At 45.6% G+C, this 24,898-nt stretch overlaps 7 protein-coding genes across 7 annotated transcripts; 3 read left to right on the top strand and 4 right to left on the bottom strand.

Annotated features, from left to right (window-relative positions):
- Positions 1 to 939: 939 nt before the first annotated feature.
- On the bottom strand, positions 940 to 2,121 carry EYB26_001150 (uncharacterized protein; the record flags this gene model as incomplete). The annotated part of the gene is made up of 1 exon (XM_054260461.1): positions 940 to 2,121. The coding sequence occupies one exon, from the start codon at positions 2,119 to 2,121 to the stop codon at positions 940 to 942; it is 1,182 nt and encodes a 393-aa protein (XP_054116436.1).
- A 1,257-nt stretch (positions 2,122 to 3,378) lies between these two features.
- On the bottom strand, positions 3,379 to 6,263 carry EYB26_001151 (uncharacterized protein; the record flags this gene model as incomplete). The annotated part of the gene is made up of 2 exons (XM_054260462.1): positions 3,379 to 5,100; positions 5,160 to 6,263. 2 exons carry the CDS (start codon positions 6,261 to 6,263, stop codon positions 3,379 to 3,381), a joined length of 2,826 nt encoding a protein of 941 aa, XP_054116437.1.
- A 1,107-nt stretch (positions 6,264 to 7,370) lies between these two features.
- On the bottom strand, positions 7,371 to 8,792 carry EYB26_001152 (uncharacterized protein; the record flags this gene model as incomplete). Its single annotated transcript, XM_054260463.1, has 1 exon — positions 7,371 to 8,792. The coding sequence occupies one exon, from the start codon at positions 8,790 to 8,792 to the stop codon at positions 7,371 to 7,373; it is 1,422 nt and encodes a 473-aa protein (XP_054116438.1).
- Positions 8,793 to 9,546: 754 nt separating this feature from the next.
- EYB26_001153 (uncharacterized protein) lies at positions 9,547 to 10,998 on the bottom strand (the record flags this gene model as incomplete). The annotated part of the gene is made up of 1 exon (XM_054260464.1): positions 9,547 to 10,494. The coding sequence occupies one exon, from the start codon at positions 10,492 to 10,494 to the stop codon at positions 9,547 to 9,549; it is 948 nt and encodes a 315-aa protein (XP_054116439.1).
- A 2,765-nt stretch (positions 10,999 to 13,763) lies between these two features.
- On the top strand, positions 13,764 to 15,484 carry EYB26_001154 (uncharacterized protein; the record flags this gene model as incomplete). The annotated part of the gene is made up of 4 exons (XM_054260465.1): positions 13,764 to 14,110; positions 14,162 to 14,778; positions 14,846 to 15,255; positions 15,326 to 15,484. 4 exons carry the CDS (start codon positions 13,764 to 13,766, stop codon positions 15,482 to 15,484), a joined length of 1,533 nt encoding a protein of 510 aa, XP_054116440.1.
- A 3,787-nt stretch (positions 15,485 to 19,271) lies between these two features.
- EYB26_001155 (uncharacterized protein) lies at positions 19,272 to 21,063 on the top strand (the record flags this gene model as incomplete). The annotated part of the gene is made up of 3 exons (XM_054260466.1): positions 19,272 to 19,470; positions 19,550 to 19,630; positions 19,700 to 21,063. 3 exons carry the CDS (start codon positions 19,272 to 19,274, stop codon positions 21,061 to 21,063), a joined length of 1,644 nt encoding a protein of 547 aa, XP_054116441.1.
- Positions 21,064 to 22,841: 1,778 nt separating this feature from the next.
- On the top strand, positions 22,842 to 24,755 carry EYB26_001156 (uncharacterized protein; the record flags this gene model as incomplete). Its single annotated transcript, XM_054260467.1, has 1 exon — positions 22,842 to 24,755. One exon carries the CDS (start codon positions 22,842 to 22,844, stop codon positions 24,753 to 24,755), a length of 1,914 nt encoding a protein of 637 aa, XP_054116442.1.
- Positions 24,756 to 24,898: the final 143 nt, after the last annotated feature.

The raw sequence follows: 24,898 nt of genomic DNA on the forward strand, positions 1-24,898 counted from the left end.
ACCATACAAAGTGCAAAGCCTCAGCCTGTCTTAGACATATATAGGTGCAGTTACTGCATAACTGGCAGATAATAAAACATAAAAGTTTATATACAGGACAAATAGTAATCCCTTAGCAACCTCAATATTCTCATAGTTTCTCTATTCATCCTGTTCCGTCTTAATCCCAATAAATCTCTCCCTCTAGAGAATAAACATTCTACAGAAACCTCTGGCATTATCCTATTACGGGATATACACGTTTCCGCGGTGAGGATCAATGAACGTTTCATACACCAAGGGGAGCCCCGGGGAGCTTTGTTATATATATGTTTGTTTGTACAGGAATAGCTTTATGACTTGCAGCATGTTTGACTTTGTGCTTTGAGCCACGGGCTCCTACGTTGTCTCTTGAAATCCGTCTTTATCCTCCTTCATCCTCAACATGTTGTTTCATGTTGTCTGAACGAACCTGGATAGAAGGAGTCGTACGTCTACATGTATGGGAGGACTTCCTCGATAGATACTTTAGAGAATCAGCTCATCAGTAGTTATCAATCTGAAGTTATCGTACAGATTAGCTCACACCACACCACACCACACAGGTTTATAGGACTAGCCTAACACCAATCCTACCTATGCTTCGCGATACGGGACCGTGTTGAACCGACAGATACAGTGGGATGACATAAGTGTTCGCACCCTAAATACCGGTAACTAATATCCCCACAAGGGTGCGAACACATATTTTGTGGTACTGTACATTGGCCTGAGCATTTTCACAATATTACATAGTTATTGCGGCGAGATCTTCGAATGAACACATATTCCGGTGCCGGATATCAAGCAGAGTTGACATGCGTACAAACAAATAATATTCCAGATAGGTATGTCTATTGTTTTTGATAGTCATTAAACGCGAACGTTGTGCCAGTCTAGTCGGGGACTCACTGGTAAACATTAGGCCTGGGTAGCGATACCGATCTGGGGAGATCCGGGTCGGTCATGGAAAACAACAAACTGGGTCTTTATGAAGGCAGCGCCGAGAAGATTTACGGCGGGTACAGGAGTGACTTGGATACTACCATAGCAATGCGTACTATTGATAGCAGTAAAATTGATAAGTTCGCCAGGAACGACGGCGATGTGTTGACCAATCTTAACCTTGAATTCAGGAAGGATACTAGTGCATGTGAAGACGTATCCCCCCACTTGATGGGATTTATCGGAACCAGGAATGCGTTGATAGTAATCTCTGACAATGCCCTCATCAAGGAGCATCAGGGTGGTAGCAGTGTCGATAATACCAAAGAAAGGGGTAGTACTAAAGGTATCGTTGCCAATACTATATCCATCAACGGAAATATTCCATAACCCCTGGCTGGTATGAACAGGCGTCCAGATAAGCGACCCCTTGTGCTTGTTGGGATCAATCCAACCAAAATCAAAGGCACCAGGAGCCTTATGCTTGAGGTAGGCAGCAAAGAGAGGGGCTTTAAGGTTACCCTTAATATTCTCAAAGAAGGTCTTCTGCTTTACAGGCCTAACAGTATTCCTTGAAGAGAAGGCTAATCCAAAGATACCATCAAACGCTAAATTAGGATCGGCTATAGCTGAGGCAGGTATAATATTATCAACAACCTGAATAGCCTGCATAGGATACATAAGCCGACCAAGCCGAACCCTATCTAAAAACACGCGACCTTCGAAAATGACGCCATGTCCATTTTTGGCTTTCCAGTAGTAAGCCGTTAGCAATGTGCCACTTTGGGAGTTATAGGTAGCATGGGATCCAACACCAGGGGTATGAGCAGTATAGGCCCACGTATTAGCAGAGGCAGTGTCCAAGTAAACATTTAAGATGCTGGAACCAATTTGAATAGGAGTGAGGTATGAGAAATCATCTTTATAGGCATTAGCGACAACAGAGTCAGTCCATCCAGACCTAGCTGCCAAGGCTATATGATCAGGAACATTAACACCAAGCCTGGTATAAGCCCGGGCGTATATAGCAGCTGGGTGGATAGCAGGAACCTTAACAGCAACCTGTGTAATAGAGAAGCTGGTATTGCTAGGAAAGGGGGCAGCAGTAGCAAGGGCCGAGAGGACCAAAGCAGAGATAATGGTCTTAGAATTAGCCATTTCGACACAGATGCTAATTACGATATTACATGTACTTAGGCTGGTACTCACTATAAGAGGGAAAAGCCAACTGTCGACTTGACTATTAATAATATATAAAATGCTTTTAATCTCAAGGATAATCTAATATCGGCCTATACCTCTAATATTATATCTTGAGTTTTATTATTCCTGCTTGGTCTGTACATAATGCTACCAAGGAAAGCTTAGCCACTATGTTCAATGTTGATCTATATACTTTATAAGACTTAACCAACCAGGACTTATTTAGTACTAACTGCTGGGATAGCTATACACATGGACCGACACCGTTATTGGCACGGCTATCGGAGGATCTCCAATCATGTCCTACTTATCTATATTGGTAGCAGATGAAATGAACACAGAAAACAGTTAATTTTTTATTATACTTCTATAACTATTAACTCCAAATTAGTATTGAGTTGATTCTCTTTCATGTGATTAAATCTAATATCCTAACTACCTAACCCATTGCTAAAATGGTCTCTAGCCCGCACCTGCCCCCAACTTCAATATTCTCGATAATGTCTTCATAAAGACCCAGTATATTTATTGATCTTAGAAAACCCCCGAGTCGGCATCGCTTCCTAGGCCCAGTAACATTAGTTGGCGTTAAGCCAGAGGACCAGGCTGGCTGTTGGAAGATGAATGGAGTATTGATCTTAGGACCTAGGTACAAGTTGATCTCTCTATACCTAGGTATATAAGCTGTCTAACCTCGCTGCGGTCAGCCGTGGAATGGAAACTTGTCGGAAGATTGAAGGAAATCACGGCCAATAGATTAGACTACCGAGGCTAATTTAATGCACGATGGAACAAAGGATTAGTTATATTATCCATAACCATGTTAGAAAAGGATCACGTGATTTCGGACTTCGCAGTGTAATTTTGTTCCAACTGTTGGATTGGCGGGTTTACTCCAGACCAATCCTGAATGTATCTTACAAGGATAAGAAAAGAAGAAGTGACTAGCAAGATTGTGTGTATTGTGTTCTCTCTGTCTGTCTGAATACATCAGGTTCCAAAGCCGGGTTTTTATAGACATCTGGTGAGCTGGTTTTATCGAATCCGGCATGTAGGGTTGACATCATTTGTGACCTATCATGAGGGGTAAAATTGGGGGCTATAAAGTAGAGCTTCTGATTGACTGCCTCATTTGACTGCCTCTGGATATCCGGATTATCTGACACACCCCCTCAGCTGCAGAAAGCACTGTTTGCAAAGCTGGGAATGGCTTCATATATTGTCGGGCATGTCGTTGAGAGAAAGCAGTTCTTCGATGTCCGGGTTCTCTATATCTTTTTGCTGGGGAGCGAGACGGCTGTCGATATTCTCTACTCCGATTTGATTGAGAAATATTTGGTGTTCCTGCTTGCTGAGTGCCTTGGTGAGGCCGTTGGCAATCATATCTTTCGTGGGCATATAGTGCACTTGGACATCTCCCTTCTGTACCTCTTGTCGAACCCAGTGGTTGTGAATGTCAACGTGTCGAAGCTTTGTACGCAATCGTGGAGCATCTTTCTCAAGCAGTCCCAGCGTCTGTTTGTTATCGCAGTAAACGTGGAGGGTAGGTGTTTGGAATCGAATATCTAACTCCAAGAGCAGTCGGAGGATATATTTACCTTCCTTCACCCCCTGAGCGAGAGCTAACAATTCGGCTTCCGTAGTTGATGTTGTTACTGTATCCTGCTTATTAGCTTGCCAACCAATCGTTCCTCCGAAAAGAGTCATAACGTATGCTTGCGAGCTCTTACGGTCAAGTGTATTATCCCCAAAGGAGGCGTCTGTTGACACAGTGTAATCGTCTCCACCCCCCAACTTAAGAGCATATGTACGGAATCGTCTGAGATAGGAGAGCACTTTATCGGCAGCTTTATGGTGCTTAGGTCCAGGATTGGTGAGGAATCTCGCAAGCCTTGAGACGGCGAAGGCAACGTCAGGTCGCGTACTCACAGCAGTGTACATTATTGAGCCGACTTTTCGTTGGTATTTATGAATACTCGAGTAGTCAGCAGTGCCTTCGTATGGGAGTAGTTCCTCTCGTGACATAGGCACATCGTCGTTCTGGTGTGAGTCAACTAACTTGGCGATTTTGTCGATATAGGTGGCCTGGCTGAGCCATATAAGCTTCTTCTCTCGGTCCCTAACTATTCTCATTCCTAGGAACCAATCCAAGTCTTCGCCGCCGGTAATATTGTACTTTTTCCGCAGACGGGCCATAATCTCGTTAGCCTCCGCTTCTCGTTCCTTCTTATATGCGAGTACAATATCGTCAACGTAAAAGAAGAGGATAATCCCAGAGCGAAGCATGTAGCAGGGTTCATGAGGAACGGCCTTGAATCCAAGGTCCTTGAGGGTGCCAGTTAGTTCTTCTTGCCAGAGAAGAGGTGACCTGCGAAGCCCGTATATGGCTTTATTGATCCGGTAGATGAGACCTCTCTTCCGATAACCTGGCGGCATTTTCATGTACATTTCTTCATCGATTTTAGCGTTGACAAAGGCATTAACGGCGTCAAATCCTTTTATTTCGAGACCAAAGCGTGCACATATTGACATGAGTGTTCTGAAAGATCTAGCAGCGAGAGTGGCAGCGTAGGTGTCCCTCATGTCGTCTTCCTTCTCTTGATCTCCACGTGCCACGAGACGTGCTTTGCATTTCACTAATCTCCCCTTTTTATCAGCTTTATAGACATATACCCACATACAATCCAGAATCTGCTTTTCTCGGGCCTCCGATTGAGGCACTTCTGTCCAAGAACCCGCTGGATCATGGCTGTCAAGATGACCTATCTCGGCCTTCTGGAATAGGAGACCTAAAGGGTGAGACTCCACATCTCGATGAGTCTTTGGAGCCGGCGGAAGATCGCGGACCAGGAAGGACTGAAGTCGTCGTCCTCCCAGGACCTGTCTTGTGAGTCGCTCGTGGTCATAAATGTCTCCAGTCATCGTAGCCTGAAGCTGAACGGCAGCGCGCAGCTTCCTTCGAAGGCTGGAGTGATCAAATTGACATCATTAACCTTATACTGACGATCTCGCGTGCCTGCTAGGAAAGCGGTTCTCCAGGGATTGAGCTTATCCCGGCATCGTGTCAAAACGGTATCAACGGTTCTAGTAGGAGCGCCAGCGACACCTTCCCTACTCTTCTTGAGTGAAACAGCGCTCCCAGCCTCAAGGAAATGCTTGCCACGAGTCCTCTGAGAGGAGTCTATGGAGTCACGCGTATTGAGAGCAGCAGCGCTACCTTCCCCAATATTTTCGCCAATAAGAGCGCCAGCGACACCTTCCCTATTGGTTGCTTCCTGAACGAGAGCAGCAGCGCTACCTTCCCCGTCAGTTGACATGCCAGCAGCGTGCTCAGAGCCTTCACGAAGAGTCGGATCATTATCTTGAACGATAGTTAAGCTGCCCGCCAGCAAAGCACTCGGGGGTGACTCTGGAGGCGTAGGGTAAGCATATTTATCTATTCCGTCTAACAATCTTTCTCCAACCGTGAGAGATGGGCCGCTTGAATCTTCAGAGACACGATTGCTCGGCTCTTCGGATTCTGAACCAGTTGACCCTTGAGTGGTCGTATGCTCATTGTTCCTATCTTGGTTAAAAGTAGCATCCTCTATTTCCTCATCCAAGTCATTGATATATTCAGGGTTGTTGGATACATCAATTCGCAAAAGCAACCGGGCTAATTCCTCAACAGAGACACCCAGTAACTCATCTTCCAATTCCAATAGATGTCCACTAAAGACACGGCTTTCATCAAAAATCACGTCTCGTACACGTACGATAGCTCCCGTCTTTGGGTTCCAGATTTTGTATATGTTAGTAGAAGAGTATCCCACGAGATAACCTATCCAGGCCTTTGGATTGAATCGTTCGAGGCGGTTCTCCTTTTTCAGTGCGTTGGTGGTCATAGCATATGCCCGGCAACCATATACCTTCAAATGGCCAATCTGAGGCTTCTGGTCTTTGATACTTATCCCATTCATCAAGGCAACTTGGGTGTGAAAGACGTCGAATGGTGTCTTCCATTGTGATCCATACTGGGGGGATAGGTTATAAAGATATACGGCTGCACGGCATATCTCTGGCCATAGATCCCTAGGGAACCGTGCACTCGCTCTCATCGCTCTGCCTTTATCTTTAATGATCCGTCCAACCCTTTCTGCTCCTCCATTCTACGCTTAAGCGTATGGTGCAGATGGCAGCAACTTGACGTGTTGTTCAGTGAGCCAGTCAGCTACTCCAGGGATAACCATTGTGATCTCGTTGTCCATTTCCATCCTCTTCGGTGTGAGATTATATTGTTTCTTGAGATAAGCGAAAAGCCATTTCAACATGTCAAGGACCTCAAGAGTGGTATGGCTAGTGAGATAAAAATCCCAGGTATAACCACTATAACGATCAGTGATTAACATCAGTGTTCTTATATCTTTATCATCCTTCAACGTTGTTTTCTCAAAATCGTGAATGTCGATAGCTAATTCGTCTCCGGGCAGTTCAGCAGGTTTCCTATATTCCCTTCGTACTATACGCTGAATCTTCGCCCGTGCACATGCCTCACATTGAACTGTTGTAGGCCCCTTAGAAAGACCGGTCACTCGTACACCTTTAGTGGCATTAGCAAGGTGTTGAATAACCTGAGGACCAGGGTGGCCGAGGCGTGCATGCCATCGCTTTGCACTCGCTTTTCTCTCTTTCCTAGCGGTCCAGGAAGTGTGCTGGTGACGTCGTATAATAAAACCAGTTTTTATCATAGGATGGTCATGATTAATATATTCAAGAATGAACTGGCCTTCCATATCTCGAATATATGCCACTATTTGATGATCATCCTCGTGTCGGAGGCAGTCGTATCCTTGCCGGCCGTCCCACCAGATTCCTTGCTTTCTTAGCTGGCGGAGTGACACCAGATTGGCAACGAAGTCCTTGCAGTATGCTACCTCATAAAGGCGGAGAAAACGCAGCTGGTTGTTAGCGCTATGGACCTCGATATCGACTTCTCCATACCCGAGTATTGGAACTTTGTGAGTTCCTGCCCAGAGATAGTCTCCAGGCCGTGCTTTCTGAAAGTTGATAAAGCGCTCTATCTCATTGAAGACATGTATCGTGGAGCCTGAGTCTAAGATGGATGAATGCTTCAACGGATAATCATTTATTGACAGTGCGGCCAGGTCCTTTTCCATTTGGACAAAGTATGTGGCTTTACACCGGCCAACTGCCAATTTTGGAAGTCATTCTGAGGGTATTAGCTCTCCCTGGAATGTCGTCTTATCTTGGGTGATTCCTAGTATTTCCTTTGCTCTGCCTTGGGATCGGCTTCGAGAGCGAGGATGTTCTTTGTTAGCACTGAGCGTCAACTGCTCATGGTGTTTAACCAATTCGTCAATCATATTGGTGTTTTTCTCAGTCCATTCTTTTGCTCTCTCTTGACGATATATCCAAGGTTCAAAGTTATCTGGAACTAGAAGCCCAAGGTGTTGAAGGATATAAAAGCATGCTAGGAGAAAATGTCGTCCTCCACATGCCGGGCAGATTGGTGCAGTGGTTGTCCTCATATCCTCTGGCTTTATAAGCCTGGCTTTCTTACTTGGTCGTTCTCTGGAGTGAGATTGTGAGCGTCCTCGGGAGCGGTCCAGGGAGCGATTCTGACGTCGTGGCTGTCGTGGAGCCTCATGGTCACTTCTATTATCATTTCCTCCAGCCTGAGTGGCAAAGGATCCTCTTGATGGACGCCCCCGGAGGCGTATATGTGGTTGTTGAATAAGCCTTCGGAACATATTAGTAAGATCTCTTCGTTCCAGAGTCCCGTCATCAATCTTCTCATGAAAGTGGACTTTAAAAGTCGTTATCCAGGAGTGGTCAAGGAAGTCAATAGCGTCAAAGAATTTATCTGCCCATTCGATTGTGTTGGTGGCAATAGACATTTTCTTACGTTCTGCATGAGTAAGAACGTCATCCCATTTCACAATCCAGGCCTCTAAATCCTTAGTCGTTCTTGCCTGTTTGAGAAGGATGAACACCGCAGCATAGTCACTACTAATCTTACGATAAACGTCAGATTGGGGTTGACTAAGATGGCTCTTAAGATTTCGATATGCTTTTCTCCAATCCGGAGTGTTGCTGACACACATCTTGAGATAGCTTAGGTGTACAGTCTTCTTCATCCAGTTGAAAACCTTGTCGACATCTCGGCACTGAGTTTCCCAGAGTTGGTACAATACTCTATACTCGTTGTTATGGACGCTAAAGGCATAAAGCGCGTCTTTCTCTATCTGTTTTCTTCTTTCTTTATCCATCGTGTCCATAGTGCTAGGAACGTCTTCCTGGGACTCAGTGCTTTGGACGGTCTCCGAGTCCTGGGATGGTTGACTAGCAGTATGGCCACGAGTACCTGCAGCCGCTCCAATCCTCGCGGTCGAGGCTGAAGGAGTAGGGCCAGTCGGAGGTGCGACTGGTGGCTGAGAGGGCAGTGGTATATCCTTTAGCATGAAGTCCTTGATACGTCGGACTTCAGGCTTAGGGATAGGGTCCTCGATTCCTTGGAGGACCAGGAGAATATGGTACGTCTCAGCTTGGTTGAGTAGAGCGGTTTCCCACTCATCCCAGTCATCCGGAGAGTCGAGACGTACGTCGTTGGTGATGCTTGAAGCCATAATGGTGTCGAATGTCGAATGGAATCCCCTTCGATATGGGTAGGCAGGGGTAGTCAGACTCTTAATTGTTGGATTGGCGGGTTTACTCCAGACCAATCCTGAATGTATCTTACAAGGATAAGAAAAGAAGAAGTGACTAGCAAGATTGTGTGTATTGTGTTCTCTCTGTCTGTCTGAATACATCAGGTTCCAAAGCCGGGTTTTTATAGACATCTGGTGAGCTGGTTTTATCGAATCCGGCATGTAGGGTTGACATCATTTGTGACCTATCATGAGGGGTAAAATTGGGGGCTATAAAGTAGAGCTTCTGATTGACTGCCTCATTTGACTGCCTCTGGATATCCGGATTATCTGACACCAACATCCGCCTAGGGTTAGGGCTGGCGCCAATGTAGTAATGAGTACAAGTCATCTTCTTTGCATTCGTCACGGCCAGTTTCTCAGATTTTAACAAAAGTGAGTCAAATTGAGTCCTAACTCAATCTGGCTTCATCATCTACGAATCAAAAATTGCCAAGCGTATCTGTTTTAACTATTTTTAGAGAGGGACGCATTCGTGTCTCGCCCTAATCGTTGTGCCAAGCCTCGTGAAATACAAGTGATTGCAATCTTTTTGAATCATTCATTGATTATACTTGATTATACTGGAGTGCTGTAACAGGCAACTTAGAAAATACTACAGATGACAAAGACATACTATATAAAAAGTTGAAAATAGAGTATTTATTATCTATCTATTACTTATGAGACCACGCTACAAACTCTGAAGCAATCCTGGCAGTACCTCTTCCTCCGAGTACCTCCAGATATCACTACTGTCCTGGCTTCGGAAAGTAGCCCCTGTCCAATACGTATTTCTCAAGCCTTGCAGCGCATACAGTCTATCATAGAACCCATCCTTGATATCGTCGGGGCTCACCTGGAGGTAGAACGGCGTGTGAGAGCTGTACATCACAAACTCGGGTTCCGTCTGGTTGAACTTGTCTGGATTCGATTTCTGCAGAGTTTTGATGCCATTGATAATTTCTGATTTCACTTCGTCGTCGGACAGAGGGAAGCTTTTGTTGCTTCGAGGGGTGCCGTAGATAGCGAGGTGCAAGCCTGGGACCGGTGTGGTCTGGACATTATACAATGCTGGGAGAATAGGGAAGTTGTAGGGAGTATCTAGGTTGTAGTTGAAGATGCCCAAATCATCTGGGAGACCAGTGTTGTTGACAATACTGGTATAGTAGCCAACGTCGATAAACTTGGAGAAAATTGCCCTTTCCTCCGCGCTCAAATCAAAGCTTTCTAGCAGCTTTGGCTTAGGTGGGATGGTTATCAGCAACTTCTTTGCATGAACCAGCTTGTAGCCTTTGGGTGTGTTCACGGCCAGCAGGACGCCTCCCGCGCCATGTCGTCGTTGCGTCAAGACCACTTCAGAGCTTAATAAGAGACTCGAGGCGGAGAGCAGTTCTGCTTGAATCTTCGAGTAGATCTCACTGTTGTTGTGGTGCGCCGTTGTAAGAAAGCCGGTTGCTGTTTGCTGAACCAGACTGAGACCCATAGTTCTCATGCGCTCTACAGTGGGCACCGTCGTGAAGTCTCCAACGGCAGGGTCCAATTCGTACATGAGGTTCAGTGAAGCACCAATATCGTACTTGTCCGCAAACTCGCCAAATGGCAAGAGCAAATCCTCCGGGACTGGATCTGGAAGAAACATGCCATCGTTGAGTCGGGGATATTTCTCGAGGAACTGTGCGTAGTTGGTAAATGCAGCAGCTGTTTCACTCAGAGATGGGAACGAGATATTGAGCTCCGTTCCCGAGCGGAAATCGTAATATGCAGATTTGCCTGCGGTGTCCCCCCCGTACACAGTCAACGGAACATCAAAGCGATTGAAGTACTCCGTGACGACGGAGATATTATGAAAGACCAGAACACCGATATCAATCGGCGTTCCGGTTGCCGGATCGATATAGCTTTCCGTGTTACCACCAACACGATCCTTCTTCTCAATCACGATGACACTCTTGCCTTTGTCTTTTAGGCTGATGGCTGAGTAACAGCCTGCAGAGCCGCCGCCAATGATGGCAACATCTTTTGAGATGATGTTTTTAGAGTTGAAGCTCTTCAAGTCGATATCAACAGCCGACGCTGGGCCGGCAAGGGCTTGTAGCAACAGGCAGCACGACAAAAACGCCGCGGAGCGGACTGGAGAATGCATGCTTCTGAACATGGAATAAAAATAAATGTAGAGTAATAACTTGTTAGAGGGCATGTATCGGGACAACCGCTGGTAAAGGGATCATTTATACGGAGCTCGGAGGCTTCATAAATTCCAGCTCCAACAACGCCGTGGCTGGATGAAAGGACGGCGAATAAAGTGCAAATTCTTCGAAAATCTTCTAGAAAGGGGATCTTCGGCCTAATCCTGCTACAGAGTTCAGTTACATTTCAGTGGCGTACGAGTATTCACGAATTAGCGGTACCAAATCGAAAGCGTAACGGGGGCGTAGCAAAAGGCTCACGATGGAGATGTCCAGCTTCTGTTGTAAGAGTCCACCTAGCATTGTAATGACTAGAATCATTTTCCCCGTTAATTAACAGATGAAATGGCCCCAGTCGGCTATATTGTTCTTGATGGGAAATGAATTTCAAGGGACTGTGAACCTAGACTTGCATAAGTCAATTTTGGTTTTCCCGTATTCGACACTGATATACGTTCGGCAGGATCACATTGCAATTTAGAATTATATTTCCGTCTTTCTACTTCTCAAGAAGAGCAATCTTCGTAAATTAGGAGGATACCTAGGTGCAATAACCGCTTGGTGATGCTGCCCATTCAGATAGGCATCTGTGGTGACCAGGAAGCGTAATGCAATGCAATGCAATGCAATGTCTATAACTCGACAGCAAACTCGCTCATTCTAGAAGCTTGATCAATAAAAACTACCTCGATATTGCACACATTATGCAGTAGCGTTACGACGTATACCAGCCATGCGTATAGGACATTTACTTCTCCGTCGAAATATCGGAACACCATCAAAGTTGAACGGCATAGTCATGCGGGTCCAATATCTAAATCTCCGTACTATGTAGTAGCGTTACGACGTGTGCAAGCCATACATGTAGGAGGAAATTGACCTCGCCGAAAACATCTGAACACCCCCAAAGTTTGAACAGTATACTACGTAGTCGCGAGCGTCCACTATCCAAACCTTCTTTTCTCAGCTAATGTGGCTCGCTTCATTTATTTCATATAACTTGGTTTTTTGTAGTACCTCCCCTAGGGCTTATCCCCGTAAAGTTATTGTTGTACTCTCGGCAAACAGGAATATTGTTCGAATGTTGGCGCTAGTAGGACATCCCTGCTAGAATGCAACAGGCTGTTGAATTCAAAGTTGAAAAGCAACCAACGATGGCAAAGCACAATTGATAGATACCACTGGCCTGATTAACAAGTTGGCTAGTGTGTATTGCTATTGTGCATTCAGACAAGATGTGAACTTCGGAGGATTATCCCAGGTTGCTTATTTCCAGGGTCCTTCTTGCAATGATTGTCCTCCCATGATCTTCATTCATTATATGAAGCTCCGAGGATATACCTTGATCGACGTTTACATCCTCTGTCCAGGTCGCAGTCTTTTATTCTGATGTATGGGGGCGATAATGGATACGTAGATTTGCGTACATCGACACACGTAAGCAGTACTAAGCACTCTGTGAACTAAGTTATACTATAGTAAGTAACTAACTTAGAATGATTAGGGGGAACCTTTATTTCCACCCGGATTTCGCTAACCCCACCCGTATAAAAAAAGATCTTACGCATCCGTCACCAATCTTTCCCACGCCTGTTGGTTGTTGGTGAGTGTCTTAACTAGTGAGTCCGTTAGTGTGCCGTTAGTGAGTCCGTTAGTGCTCCTGTTAGGGGCCTGCTAGTGGACCCTGTCAGTGCACCTTGGGGTATGTCCGCTGGGCCACCTGTTAAGTTAGTGGCTCGTGGGCCCTGGGGTAAGCCCGTGTGTGAGTTTGTTAGTTCCAGTATTGAGCCTGTTATGTACTGGGCACACGACTCGCCCCCAGATAAATCTATGTTGAGTTAGTGTTGGGGCTATTTACTTAACTAGCTTGCAAGCCTGTTAGTAAGCTTACATATGAACTCTAGTTATAGTCAGGTGCTCTATAACTTAGGTGTGAGTTAAAATCGAAGACATGGGGTTGCTTTGGCTTGCTATGAAGACCATTGTATGGGAAGGATGTGTAAAGTTTTTCATACAGCTGGGAATAACGGCCCTAATTGAATCTACTAAATGCAGGGGCCAAGGGAATCTCATATAAACTTCCTTAATCTAGCATGGAACCCTATAATTAAATTGTGCGGCACAGCTAGTTCGTAGGCTGATGTGGAGATCATATATTTTTACAGCGTGCATGCTTTCTTTCATTTCGACCTTGGCATTACGTGGTATGAGATGCCAATGATAGTATCAGTTGATACCTAATGTTGGGTTTCACCGGAGCAGGAGTCTTATTCGCATATTCGCACCTTCAGCTTGCAAAGATAGATCAAAGTGGACCTTGTTGGTATTCCTCCGTGACATCTTACATTGACCCCCATCACGGGTTGTTATTTGAGCGCCATTATCATTCACCATGCATCAAGCTAGTTGTCAGAGAGCTGTAATACAATGTTCGGTAAGTATGCTAATTATGGGATACTTTGAGTCCAGGTGTGTTTCTTATCGTCGAAATGTTGGATTAGCGTGTAGGGAATGGATCGAAGCTTTTCTGCTCGTATTTGTTGCGTTTGGTCTTGATCGAAAGTGTGACTTGAAGCCACGATAAAGCGCCCAGGGAAGGAAAAGCATAAAGTGCAGCTTCTGTGCCAATGTAAAATCTTCATTTTCTTGTCCTCATCAACTCGTTTTATCTGAATATTGTTTCTATCTGCGGTACAACATTGCTAGCCACCAATCTTTAAAGATGGATACCATCGTATGTGACGCCCTCCGTGAGTCAATGATGAACATCAGTCCATCTATAGCCGTGACAGCCGCTGTCGGGCTGCTCATGGTACTTGGGCTTGTCACGTTCAGATCTGTGCTATCAGAAAAGATTCTGCCTGGTGTTCCCGAGCTTAAGGGTGTTCCAATTCTGGGTGCCATGCCAATCTACCTCAAGCATGGAATGCCTCAGCTTCTTGGAAGACTCATCGCAATTGGCGAGGACGGAATCTCGTATGCCAAAGTCGTCAACAATGTGCTGGTCTCGGTCCATGACCCGGCCATGGTGAAAGAGGTCCTATCATACCCAGAAGAAATTGCATCTCGGTAATTACCTCTTTGTTAAAAAGAATGAGCAGCTTGCTAACTGTTCTATAGGGAGGGTGATATTGGGCGGATGAGCTGGTCTCCGTTTTGGACACTCAGACGCCTCATTGGCGAATCTCTATTTAACTACGTTGGCCCCGACACCAGCCACCATCGCAACGTCTTCATCCGTGAATTCAACAGCACCAAGTCCAATGCCGAAAAGTTCAGCACGATTAAGCGAATCGCCCAGGAGCACGCCAACATGTTGACAGGTCAGGCCAAGGCCGCCGATGTGGATGATATCAGATACTCAGCAGACAACTTTGCCATTGCTCTCTGGGGAGAGACTCTGTATGGCAACCCCAGCCATTACATTGGTGGTCGTGTGTTGGAGCTTTCCGAGACCATTATTACATTGGCTGGTAATCCTTGGCCTTCCGTTTGGTATTCTATTCAACTGTTCTTCAAAATGGTGACTCCGGGCGAGCCAACTCGGTCAGAGTCCAAGCTCCGACAGAAAGTGGCCAAGGTTGTGGAAGCAAACATGGAGAAGCTTGAGGCATACGAGAAGGCAAATCCACAAGCTCCTCTGAAGACTATCCGCAATCTGTCTGTCATGACTGGTGGCGGTAAAACCGGTCCTCTCTCCAAATTTGCGTCTGAATTTACCAACCTCAACCTCTTCGGTTCGTTCTGACCATCTCTCTCTTTATGTGATAAATGTATATAAATGGGGTACTGACTATGTCTTAGGTGGTCATCACAGTATTGGCTTGAACGTTACCTGGTCATTGATTGAGCTCGATAACAACCCTGAATGTCTAAAGAAGCTCATGGCCGAAATCGATTCGGTAGACACCAATGATTTCAATAGCGTCAACTCCAAAATGCCCTATCTGGATGCCATCATTATGGAAATCAACCGATTGCACCCTACTGTTCACGCTACTCTTCGAGTTATCAACGCTGAAACAAAGCTCGCCGCCAGCAAGAACCCCGTTGTCTTGAAACCAGGCATGCTAATTTACCTTTCATACCTCCACTTGCACACTTCGCCCAAGTTCTGGGGTCCTGATTCTTACAAATTTATTCCGGAGCGCTTCCTCGGTAGTTATGACAAGACTCAGCCGTTCATGTCCTTTGGATACGGACCACGCAACTGCGTAAGTTTTTGGCTACCCGTGGACCGACATAGATACTGTACGTTTGAAAACTAACATTACATTATGACAGGTTGGGTACAAATTTGCAACCTTGGCCGCGAAAGTATATCTTCTCACTCTTTTCAAAACATATGATTTGCATGTTAAGGATCATGATCATGAAATGAAGCTCGGCACACTGCTTGAGACCACCAAGCCAGTGGCTGTCAAGGTCACCCACAGATCTTGATTACTGACGCAATATGTAGATTGGATGTTTTTTTTTGGTCTTCTTTTTTTCAGTCTTCTTCAGTGTTACGCTTTGTCAAGCAGAAGTTTGTCCTCGGTTCACCATGGCTTTGTTGTTCGTGTCTGCTCATTATGCTTAGACGCAAGTTCATTATTTTGATGCCACATTACTAGACCAGTAGCCACTCATTCTTTAGATAGCTCAGTTATAGATTGACGCGGTTTTTTTCTTTTTTAAGCTTACCCAAGGGTCACGTTTCTCTCGTGTTATGTAGTATGTCTTTCATAAGGAAAGGGAATATCTCATCTCCTTCCAATGCCTTAACAGAATTGAATCGGCTCCTATGCTAGAGATTTAGGTTGCGTTTGCACCTGGAATTGTAGCCTTGGTCTTTCACATAGTTACCACCTAGTTACTAACTACATCTTATGGATTTGTATCTAGGCGCGATAAACCTGCATGGGCTCGGATAGATGGCCCCCCCCAACAGCATATGAAATGTCGGAGTCCATTAATGTAGTAGTTACATCCACTTTCTCATGCGGTGCGCCAGAGGGAGTAACTAGAGGCTTGGTGTCTGACACGAGAAATTAGGGCTAAATTTGTCTCCTCCATGGCTAGTACCTATTTTAATGCGGCTGCCTATTTGTACGTAGAGCGCAAAACGATCATCCTACAAATCTTACATTTCTATAACTAAATGAGTTTTAGTTTCTTATCTCTATTTGCAAGCCAGTTGACAAGCCCGCTAATAAGCTAATTGCTGAGGTCATATTCAAGCTTATAGACGAGCATACAATAAACAGGTTGACGAGTGAGTTTCACTACTACGTAGTAGGCTAGTCTATAACTATTACTGTATGGAAATTAAATCTAGGACGTGACCGAATATATATTATGTAAGTTTTTAATTTGGCAAGGTTATAAGTTACCTATCAATAGCGGCAAATAGTGTAACAGGTCCTTACCCGGTCATGCCCTAGTGATTGGGAAATGGGTTTTGTAATGGCGCTACCATATTACAAAACTATTGATATGCCACAGTCCGGGGACAACATGTTGTAATATAATAGAGCTTAGATATAGCACAGTAATGTTAGACATTGTACGGTGATATAGCAAGCTTTAGTAGTAATCCTACTGTGTTCTTACATACTCTTATAGAAGCTTGATTCAATGCGCGCCTTCCTAATTAGGAATTTCTAAGGTCCCTAGGTTTTCCACGTCAACATCCACGGGTGCCATTCAAATCATAAGCGAGATTATGCGTCTTGAGAAACCCTAGATTCGCATAGAGCTAGGATCACTAAGGAAACCACATACGTGACAGGAATAACATATTACCCCTTGAATTTTCAAAGAAGCATAGGGCGGTTACAAGCAGAATATTGTATACAATAGAGATCACGGGGACTTTGGGTTAGATGCGTGAATCAATCTATCAATCCTTAGGGCTTCCTAATTAGGCACTGCTAAGTCCTTTAGTACACATATAAAAGGCTATTAGCGAGCGATGGTGCTAGATAGATATTTCTCTTCTTTCTTTATATATAGTTTTTCAGTTGATAGGCCTGGCTACTCTTAGTTAAAATTAAATAGAATGAGTATCGTTATAGAGAGTGTTAAGGCCTAAGGTGGTAATAGAGTAAGAAGAGTATTTAATATGGCAGCCTAACTATCAATAGCGGCAAAATATCTGTAAAGGCCCAGTAAGACAAGAGTGGTCGGACTGTGGGATGACAGCGCTGTAGTGCATAAGTTCGAATTACGAATGGAGTCATCTCACGAGCCTGATTGATAGATTGATTGATTCATTCCTTCATTCACGCATGGGGGACATCCTGCCGACATTGCTTAAAGTCCCCGTGATCTCTATTGTATACAATATTCTGCTTGTAACCGCCCTATGCTTCTTTGAAAATTCAAGGGGTAATATGTTATTCCTGTCACGTATGTGGTTTCCTTAGTGATCCTAGCTCTATGCGAATCTAGGGTTTCTCAAGACGCATAATCTCGCTTTACCATCCTTCCTAGCGGAAGCCCTTTTATAGGGACTTGTACCACCAAACCATAGTCACTAACAGTTCCTCTGTAATCTGGGATTACTCATACGTAGTGAGAAATGAGCGGTGCGTTTAGGCAGCACCCAATGCCTGCGTACATGACTATCCCTAATTATCCTCCCGGGAAACACACACTCCGAGGGTGCCAGTCCTTGTATTCAGTGGCTCATGGGATCGAATCCCATAGGGGACACCCCTACTATGAGGTTAGCCAACCATTCAGTGTCATTCCAGGTGGTGTTGACCATTACACCCCGTTGGGGACAAACCCTAAGGATAAAGAGGACACTCCCACTACTACTTCTTAACTAGGGCTTAGGGTTCGAACCGTCACTCGACTATTGTTAAGTCCTCTTCCCGCGTAATCTATCCTCTGTTATTCCCACGTCCAAGTCCTTCGCGGCTTCGCCTCCCAGCATATTGGAAATTTACATTTGCGCAAATGTAAAAACAGTGAAATGATCGTTTTGTCCTCTACGTACATATAGGCAGCAATATTACGGCTAGTCTCATCGCTAATACATGCGTACCCTTGTATGCACACGGACCAAGCCTTTCTGTAAGATCTCTTATAATATAGGTAGGTATATTATATACGTAACTGCCTAGTAAATGGAGCTAGGTATTAATACCCTAACCTGGCCCCCTGGGATAACTTAATTAACGCGCTAACCTTGACCCCCAAATATCCACTAGCATTTTAATGTTAAATGTACATAGTTAAGAACTGATTAGCACTTAACTAACTATCCGTAGTACGGATAATGATATTCCCTAAGTTTTTAACTATTCTTACATCTAGCTGACTCGTTGTTGGCTTGCTTTCCAATCTTGTCTTAGTAGGACAATCGAGTCAGAATTTCTGACTAGCTAGCTCAAAAAATAGAACGCTCAGTTTCTCACTGCATACGTAGTGTGTACTACGTAGCTATCCCAACTTGCCAAGTCAGTCCTGAAAGTACTAGTTACAAGGACAGGTGCGCATCTGTCTTGGAGTTTTGTCTGTTTCTTAATTCCGAAAGTTCAGCTGCTTTTTTGTACCAAATCTCGGATCACTTCGTGCACTCACGAAGCCAACATACTATAGCCAACTAACTATCGAGAGCGTGTGGATAATACACCGCATTTAACGTTAAGACTGGGGGAACACCCGGCTAGCGTCCACTTAGCCAAAGCAGCTATAGCTTGTTGGTAATATGATTCCTGAGATTAGCCGATTGGTCAAAAAACCCGCATCAGTTGCATCTCCTGCGTAGCAAGGAATAATGGCACAGTTTGAGATAGGCGTGCGCTTCAGAGAACAAGAGTCTTCCGATAGGGTGGGCGGCGCAGATGCACTCTCTTCCCATGACATCCTTTGTCTGGCATAGTGCTAAAGAAGTCCCTGTATATTACTATATTATATTACTATATTGCTTACTACCATACTAGCATCCTAGTCATATAACCACCCTGCCTTCTCAAAGTTTGGCCCCGGTCTTAGTGTGTGAGTGTGTACAACTCTTAAATTGGGCTGGAGACCTCCATCTTCTCTTTCTGAACTCATCTTTCTGTTGATACGCGAAAAATGGAGGATCTTGAAAGAGTTTTGCGCTGCCATTTGTGAAAAGGTCAATCCGATACCATTCAATTAAAAGCTTTCACCAAGACTCAAGTCTCTAGATCTGCTTCCATATTGTCTTGCTCAATATCTAGTGGATTGACAACAACACCAGCTTGACACCATGGAGGAAACCAAGACTAGCGACAAAAGTTTCAAGACTGATGAGCCAGTCATTATTAGCGACGCCCAAGAGGGTGAAAAGCCCGAGGCTTCACCAGTCAACACACAGCAACGCGAAGATGGTACCGAGTACCCTTCAGGTCTCAATTTATTCTTGATTATCTTAGCCCTATGCTTGACTGTATTCCTAATGGCGCTTGGTATAGCTTCCCTTCTCCTTTATCCGCATTTGCTTTTTTTTTTTTTTTTTTTTGATTAAACGATTCAATGTTCTTGCAGACAATTCTGTTATTGCGACCGCCATCCCCAAGATTACGGACCAATTCAACAGCCTGAACGATGTAGGTTGGTACGGTAGTGGTACGATCATAGCCCGACCAACACAAGTGCATATGGGAATATAAATTGAGCTGACTGGATTCTCTACAGCCTATTTGCTGACGACGGCCTCATTACAGCTACTGTTTGGCAAGTTTTACAGCTTCTTTAGCATCAAATGGGTCTTTCTAGCATCGATCTTCCTGTTCGAACTGGGAAGCCTGATTTGCGGCGTAGCTCAGAACAGCCTGACTCTGATCATGGGCCGTGCGGTGGCAGGAATGGGGTCAGCAGCAATATTTTCAGGTGCGCTGATCATCCTGGCGCACTCAGTGCCCCTGGAACGACGCCCAATGTATACCGGTTTTATCGGCGGCATGTATGGTGTCGCTTCGGTGGCAGGCCCGCTGCTCGGCGGTGCCTTTACTGATAAGGTCACCTGGCGTTGGTGCTTCTTCATCAACCTGCCCATCGGCGCCGTCACGATGCTCGTGATTGCAATTTTCTTCCCCGATCCGAAGCTAAACATTGAAGACGAGCCTTGGTCTAAACGTTTCAGACGCTTTGATCCTCTCGGTAATCTCGTTTTCATGCCTGCCATCATATGCCTGTTGCTAGTCATGCAGTGGGGTGGCACTACCTATGCCTGGAATAGCTGGCGTGTTATCCTCCTCTTCTGCTTGTTCGGTGTGCTTCTCATCATCTTCCTGCTTGTACAGTACTGGCAGCAGGACTTTGCCACGGTGCCACCCCGTATCTTCCTCAAACGTACCGTTTGGTCCGCCGCCATCTTCACCTTTTGTATCGGGGCCGCTTTTCTTAGCAGCGTCTACTATTTGCCCATTTGGTTCCAGGCTGTCAAGAGCGCCAGCGCCGTCAATTCCGGCGTCATGAATTTGCCCTTGCTACTTAGCAGCGTGGTCGGCTCCATCATATCAGGCGCCGCCGTTACCACTTTCGGCTACTACACCCCCTTCATGCTGCTCGCCTCCGTAATCACGCCTATTAGCTACGGCTTAATGACCACCTTCCGTCCCGACACTCTGCATCCAGCATGGATCGGATACCAGGTTATAGCCGGATTCGGAATCGGATTTGGCATCCAACAACCAATGATCGCGGTACAGGTGGTACTCGACACTGCGGACATTCCAATCGGCACCTCACTCATGGTATTTATGCAAGTTCTTGGTGGCGCCCTCTTCGTCTCAATTGATACGAACGTATTCTCAAACAAGGTTGTCCAATATCTAGTGGAGTACGCTCCTGGAGTCAACCCGGAGGTTGTCTTGGGCGCCGGTGCAACTGGAATCCAGAAAGTTGTTGACGCGGCGGACTTACCAGGAGTCTTGCTCGCATACAATGATGCCATTACGCAAACTTTCGTTGTCATTGCTGCCGTGGCTAGCATAAGTATCATTGGTGCCGTGATTGTCGAGTGGAAAAGTGTCAAAGGCAAGAACCTTGGGATGTAATCTTGAGCCGCTACCTGTTGACTCATCCTGTCGGTCGAATTTGTTTATATATATATATATATATATATACATTTCCTATTCTGTCTTAAGAGGTATCCGATAAATCACTCCGGGAAAAACCTGAGTGATCGGATGATGATTCCCAGGTTCCTTATCCAAATCTTGTTAGAGCATTTTAAGTTCCAACAGAATCGAGATATGATGTGATGGTCTCCATGGTGTAGACTATTAACAAGATAACTAACCGTATGGGCTGGAAAAAGAACAGTTACTCTCTATATATGTTCAAACGCTGATTACTAGAAGCCTTCCGTATCAAATGCGTCGATAGTTCATGTCAATCCCAATTACGTTTAAACCTACTGTTGGTTACATAGAGCTAATCCCTCACCCTGCCACATTGAAAATTTGAACATGTTCGTTTCTCAATCAACTTGTATTTACATCCATAACCAACTATTTAAAACAATTGAGATTAGGTAATTCGACAACGAGCTTGCAAGGTCATGGAACACTCGGAGTGTTCGTTAGTCCCTCCTATCCCGGCCACCACATTTAATTTGTTTCCTAAGCTGCCAATCGAGTTGCGGTTCCAGATTTGGCGTCTATGCTTACCTCAACGGGTTTTTGAGAAAGATCTCCCTTTTGATGAAATCGTATTCATTCTCCCGGATAATAAGGGCCCGTCACCCTGCTTACTCCATCAGACGACAAAGGCGAACAGCCGGCCGCCTATCATCGCTCGCGTATGTCAAGGGTCGCGGGTAGTCGCCCAAGAAAATGGGAGATACTACAATTCCCTGCGTATAGAGGATTTATGGTTCACTCAAACCGTTATTACTGAGGCATGGTTGGATCGAATACCAGATTTTGTACATCTCAACTGGATACCTGAGTACGATGCAGATTTTCCAAATGAGGGCTCTCCACTTTAAAGTCTTGCGCGATATGCCTCTAGAGCAAGCAGGGGTGGCTAATTGTATTTTGACTACTTTCGAAGTCTCCGTGCATCGGCTAAGGAGTTGATAGATTCGCTTATGCAACTGCCCAGCTGGATGGTTGTTATGAGTGTTATTATTATACATGCTGACTTTGCTACTGGTGCGAGCTCGGGTCTATTTGGACTTCTAGGCGACGCACCTGTCCAGCTTGTCGATGTATATGAGGAGGCAAAGGTTAAAAATTACATGGACATGGCTGAGAAATGTGAACCATGGGGGCAAGTCACCGTCTGCCAGGATCTTCGCACCATCTCCGGGGACGTATATCATCAAATATTAAGACCTGCTATTCTGAAGAAACTCGGCTCAGATGTCCTACTTGGCCGATTGCATCCAGTCATCATGTTTCGACTGTGTAATGACATGTGTAATCATATTGGATTGGGACGTGGATTACACCGTCAATCTGCTACCTAGGTAATGATGATGGACTGATCTCACGCGTGCTTTACCTAACCGAACCATCCACTAATTCAGGAGTCGTTTGCTCTGTTGTGACGGCTTTCAAATAGTGCATAATAGCCCAAGTATATTCATATGAGGGTAGAGGAGGTTCAGATTCGGCCTAGATGAAGCCAATGTGGACTCTATGACTTTGATAGGAGTAACTATGGAGGATTAACTTAGCGCTGCTTTACCCACTTGACTAGTTAGCTGTTTATAGCATAGTCTGCCTATCTAGCCTCTATAAATTTGGCTGTCGTACCCACCAACATTTGAAGGCAACAGCCATGGCCTCGTCCAGCAGCGCCTCATAGCGCCATAAAATACAGGACGATGGAGAATAAAAAATGGTCGCCACCGGCACAGCAAGGCGTCCCAGAAACAGGTGGTGGTATTCCGACTCCGAAAGAGACTACTTTATTGCGCCTATCCCAGCAGAGGCGGCCCCGTACAAGCACCGAGAAGGTCCGAACGGGATGCATCACCTGTAAGCGTCGCCACATCAAATGCGACGAAGCAAAGCCGCATTGTAACAACTGTCTCAAGAGCAGAGGGCATTGCGAAGGATACGCCAGCGGAGGCAATAAGAAGACGAAACCTTCTGGCCCGGCGCAGATCATCTGGAATGCGACGCAGGTCGTTCCTGCGGTAGGGCGAACAGTACCGCTGTATATTCAACCAGACTCTCCCCATTCCCATGATGGGGATGCGGATATGCGCTACTTTGATGAATTCATAGCCATGATCCAGGCGCCGTGGGCCACTGCGGCTTCCAATGGTGATTTATGGACATCGGCTATGCCTCAGCTTGCACATGGCACGCCAACCCTTCGCTATGCTGCCATGGCCATAGGTGCCTTGAGTAAATGGATCGGCCAGACAAAGTCTGGCCTGCTCCGTGTCATGATAGTACCGAGTACTCTATCTACACAAGCAGACACTCATTATTTCAACGCCGTCGCCTATTACTGCCGTGCGTTAAGGCTACAGAATCAGCAAGCTTCTTTGCAAGACGCTGTATTTCTGTCGGTGCTGCTACTTTTCTTTGAAGTTCTCCGCGGTAATCGAAAGGCCGCTTTGGATCACATCAACCACGGCCTAGCCCTGCTCCTCATCCTCACAACTGATGACGATACACAGAATCATGTGGCCAAATTCGCCCCGAATCCATTACCAGTAATCAGCTCAGTAGCAGACGTATTCACGTATCTCGCACCCCAGGCCCGCCTAATCTTACGCGGCAAATTCGGGCACAGCCCGCCAGCTCTTCCGAACTTCCTGAAGGGACTAAAGAAACAAAAGCAAACAATGGAGTCGTTTATGGTCTTACTGAGTCAGGTCTCTCAATCTTCTCCAATCATGGACCGTATCCCGACATCATTTACAAGTCTTGACGAATTCGAGCAGCTATGGATCTCGTTTCAGCGTGAACAGACAGCCATAGGTCTAATAATGGAGGAGATCATTCATGAGACCAAAACGGTTGGGACAACGACCGAGGAATTCCCCGACACTTTCCATCTGAAAATCATCGGGGACTTTCGAATAAGAGAGTTTTGTGCAGGCTCCAGAGAGGTGTTGGAAGCATTTGAAAGGGCATTTCTTCCGCTTTTCGACAAGATCATGATGTCTGACCCGGAGTCGGCTACATATCTACGGGCTATTCACTTGCGGTTGCAGCATCTAGGCATGTACATCTTTGTGAACCCACCAATATTTCTTGATATGGAGTTGCTTCAAGCGCAAACTCCATCGTTCCGAGAATATCTCTCCCTGGCCGAGGTTCTCCTGCGCACGGCTAGGCGGCAAAGCAAGAACCCAGCTCATCAATTGTCGTTGCAGTGCGTGTTGGCAATGCATTTGCTGACTGTGGCCATGCATTGCCGTGACCCTTTGGTGCGTGAGCAGGCCGTGTGGATGCTCAGAGATTATCCTGGCCAGGATGGACTGTTCAACACGCATGCCATGTATGCAATAGCTGTGAAGAACCGCACTGTGGAGAGTAAAAACGCAACTGAAGGAACACCCGACGAGCAGTTGCGGCGGCTGTGGCGCCGCGAGTTTATCTTTGAAGACGGTGGCGATCGGGTCGTCTTCCGTTATATGGATAAAGATGATGGTGCGAATGCATGGCACCTTGTAGAGGAGGTAGCTGATGTACAAAATGATATTGAAGACATGGAGTGGACACAGCGTGTACCATCCGCAAGTGTGGTGCCGCTGATAATTGATCTTTACTCTACTTGATACCTAGATACAGGTTTACTGTTAGAGAGGTTGATCGATGGTGTATATATGCTACAACGATGTTAAGATACGATGTAAGATACCAAAGTTTCAATGTTGCATACTGATTACGAAGTTCATTTTGAGCGTTGGCGAGTAGAGGA

The sequence above is a fragment of the Talaromyces marneffei genome, chromosome 1 (assembly GCF_009556855.1).
Source record: "Talaromyces marneffei chromosome 1, complete sequence".
Classification (NCBI taxonomy): Eukaryota; Fungi; Ascomycota; class Eurotiomycetes; order Eurotiales; family Trichocomaceae; genus Talaromyces; species Talaromyces marneffei.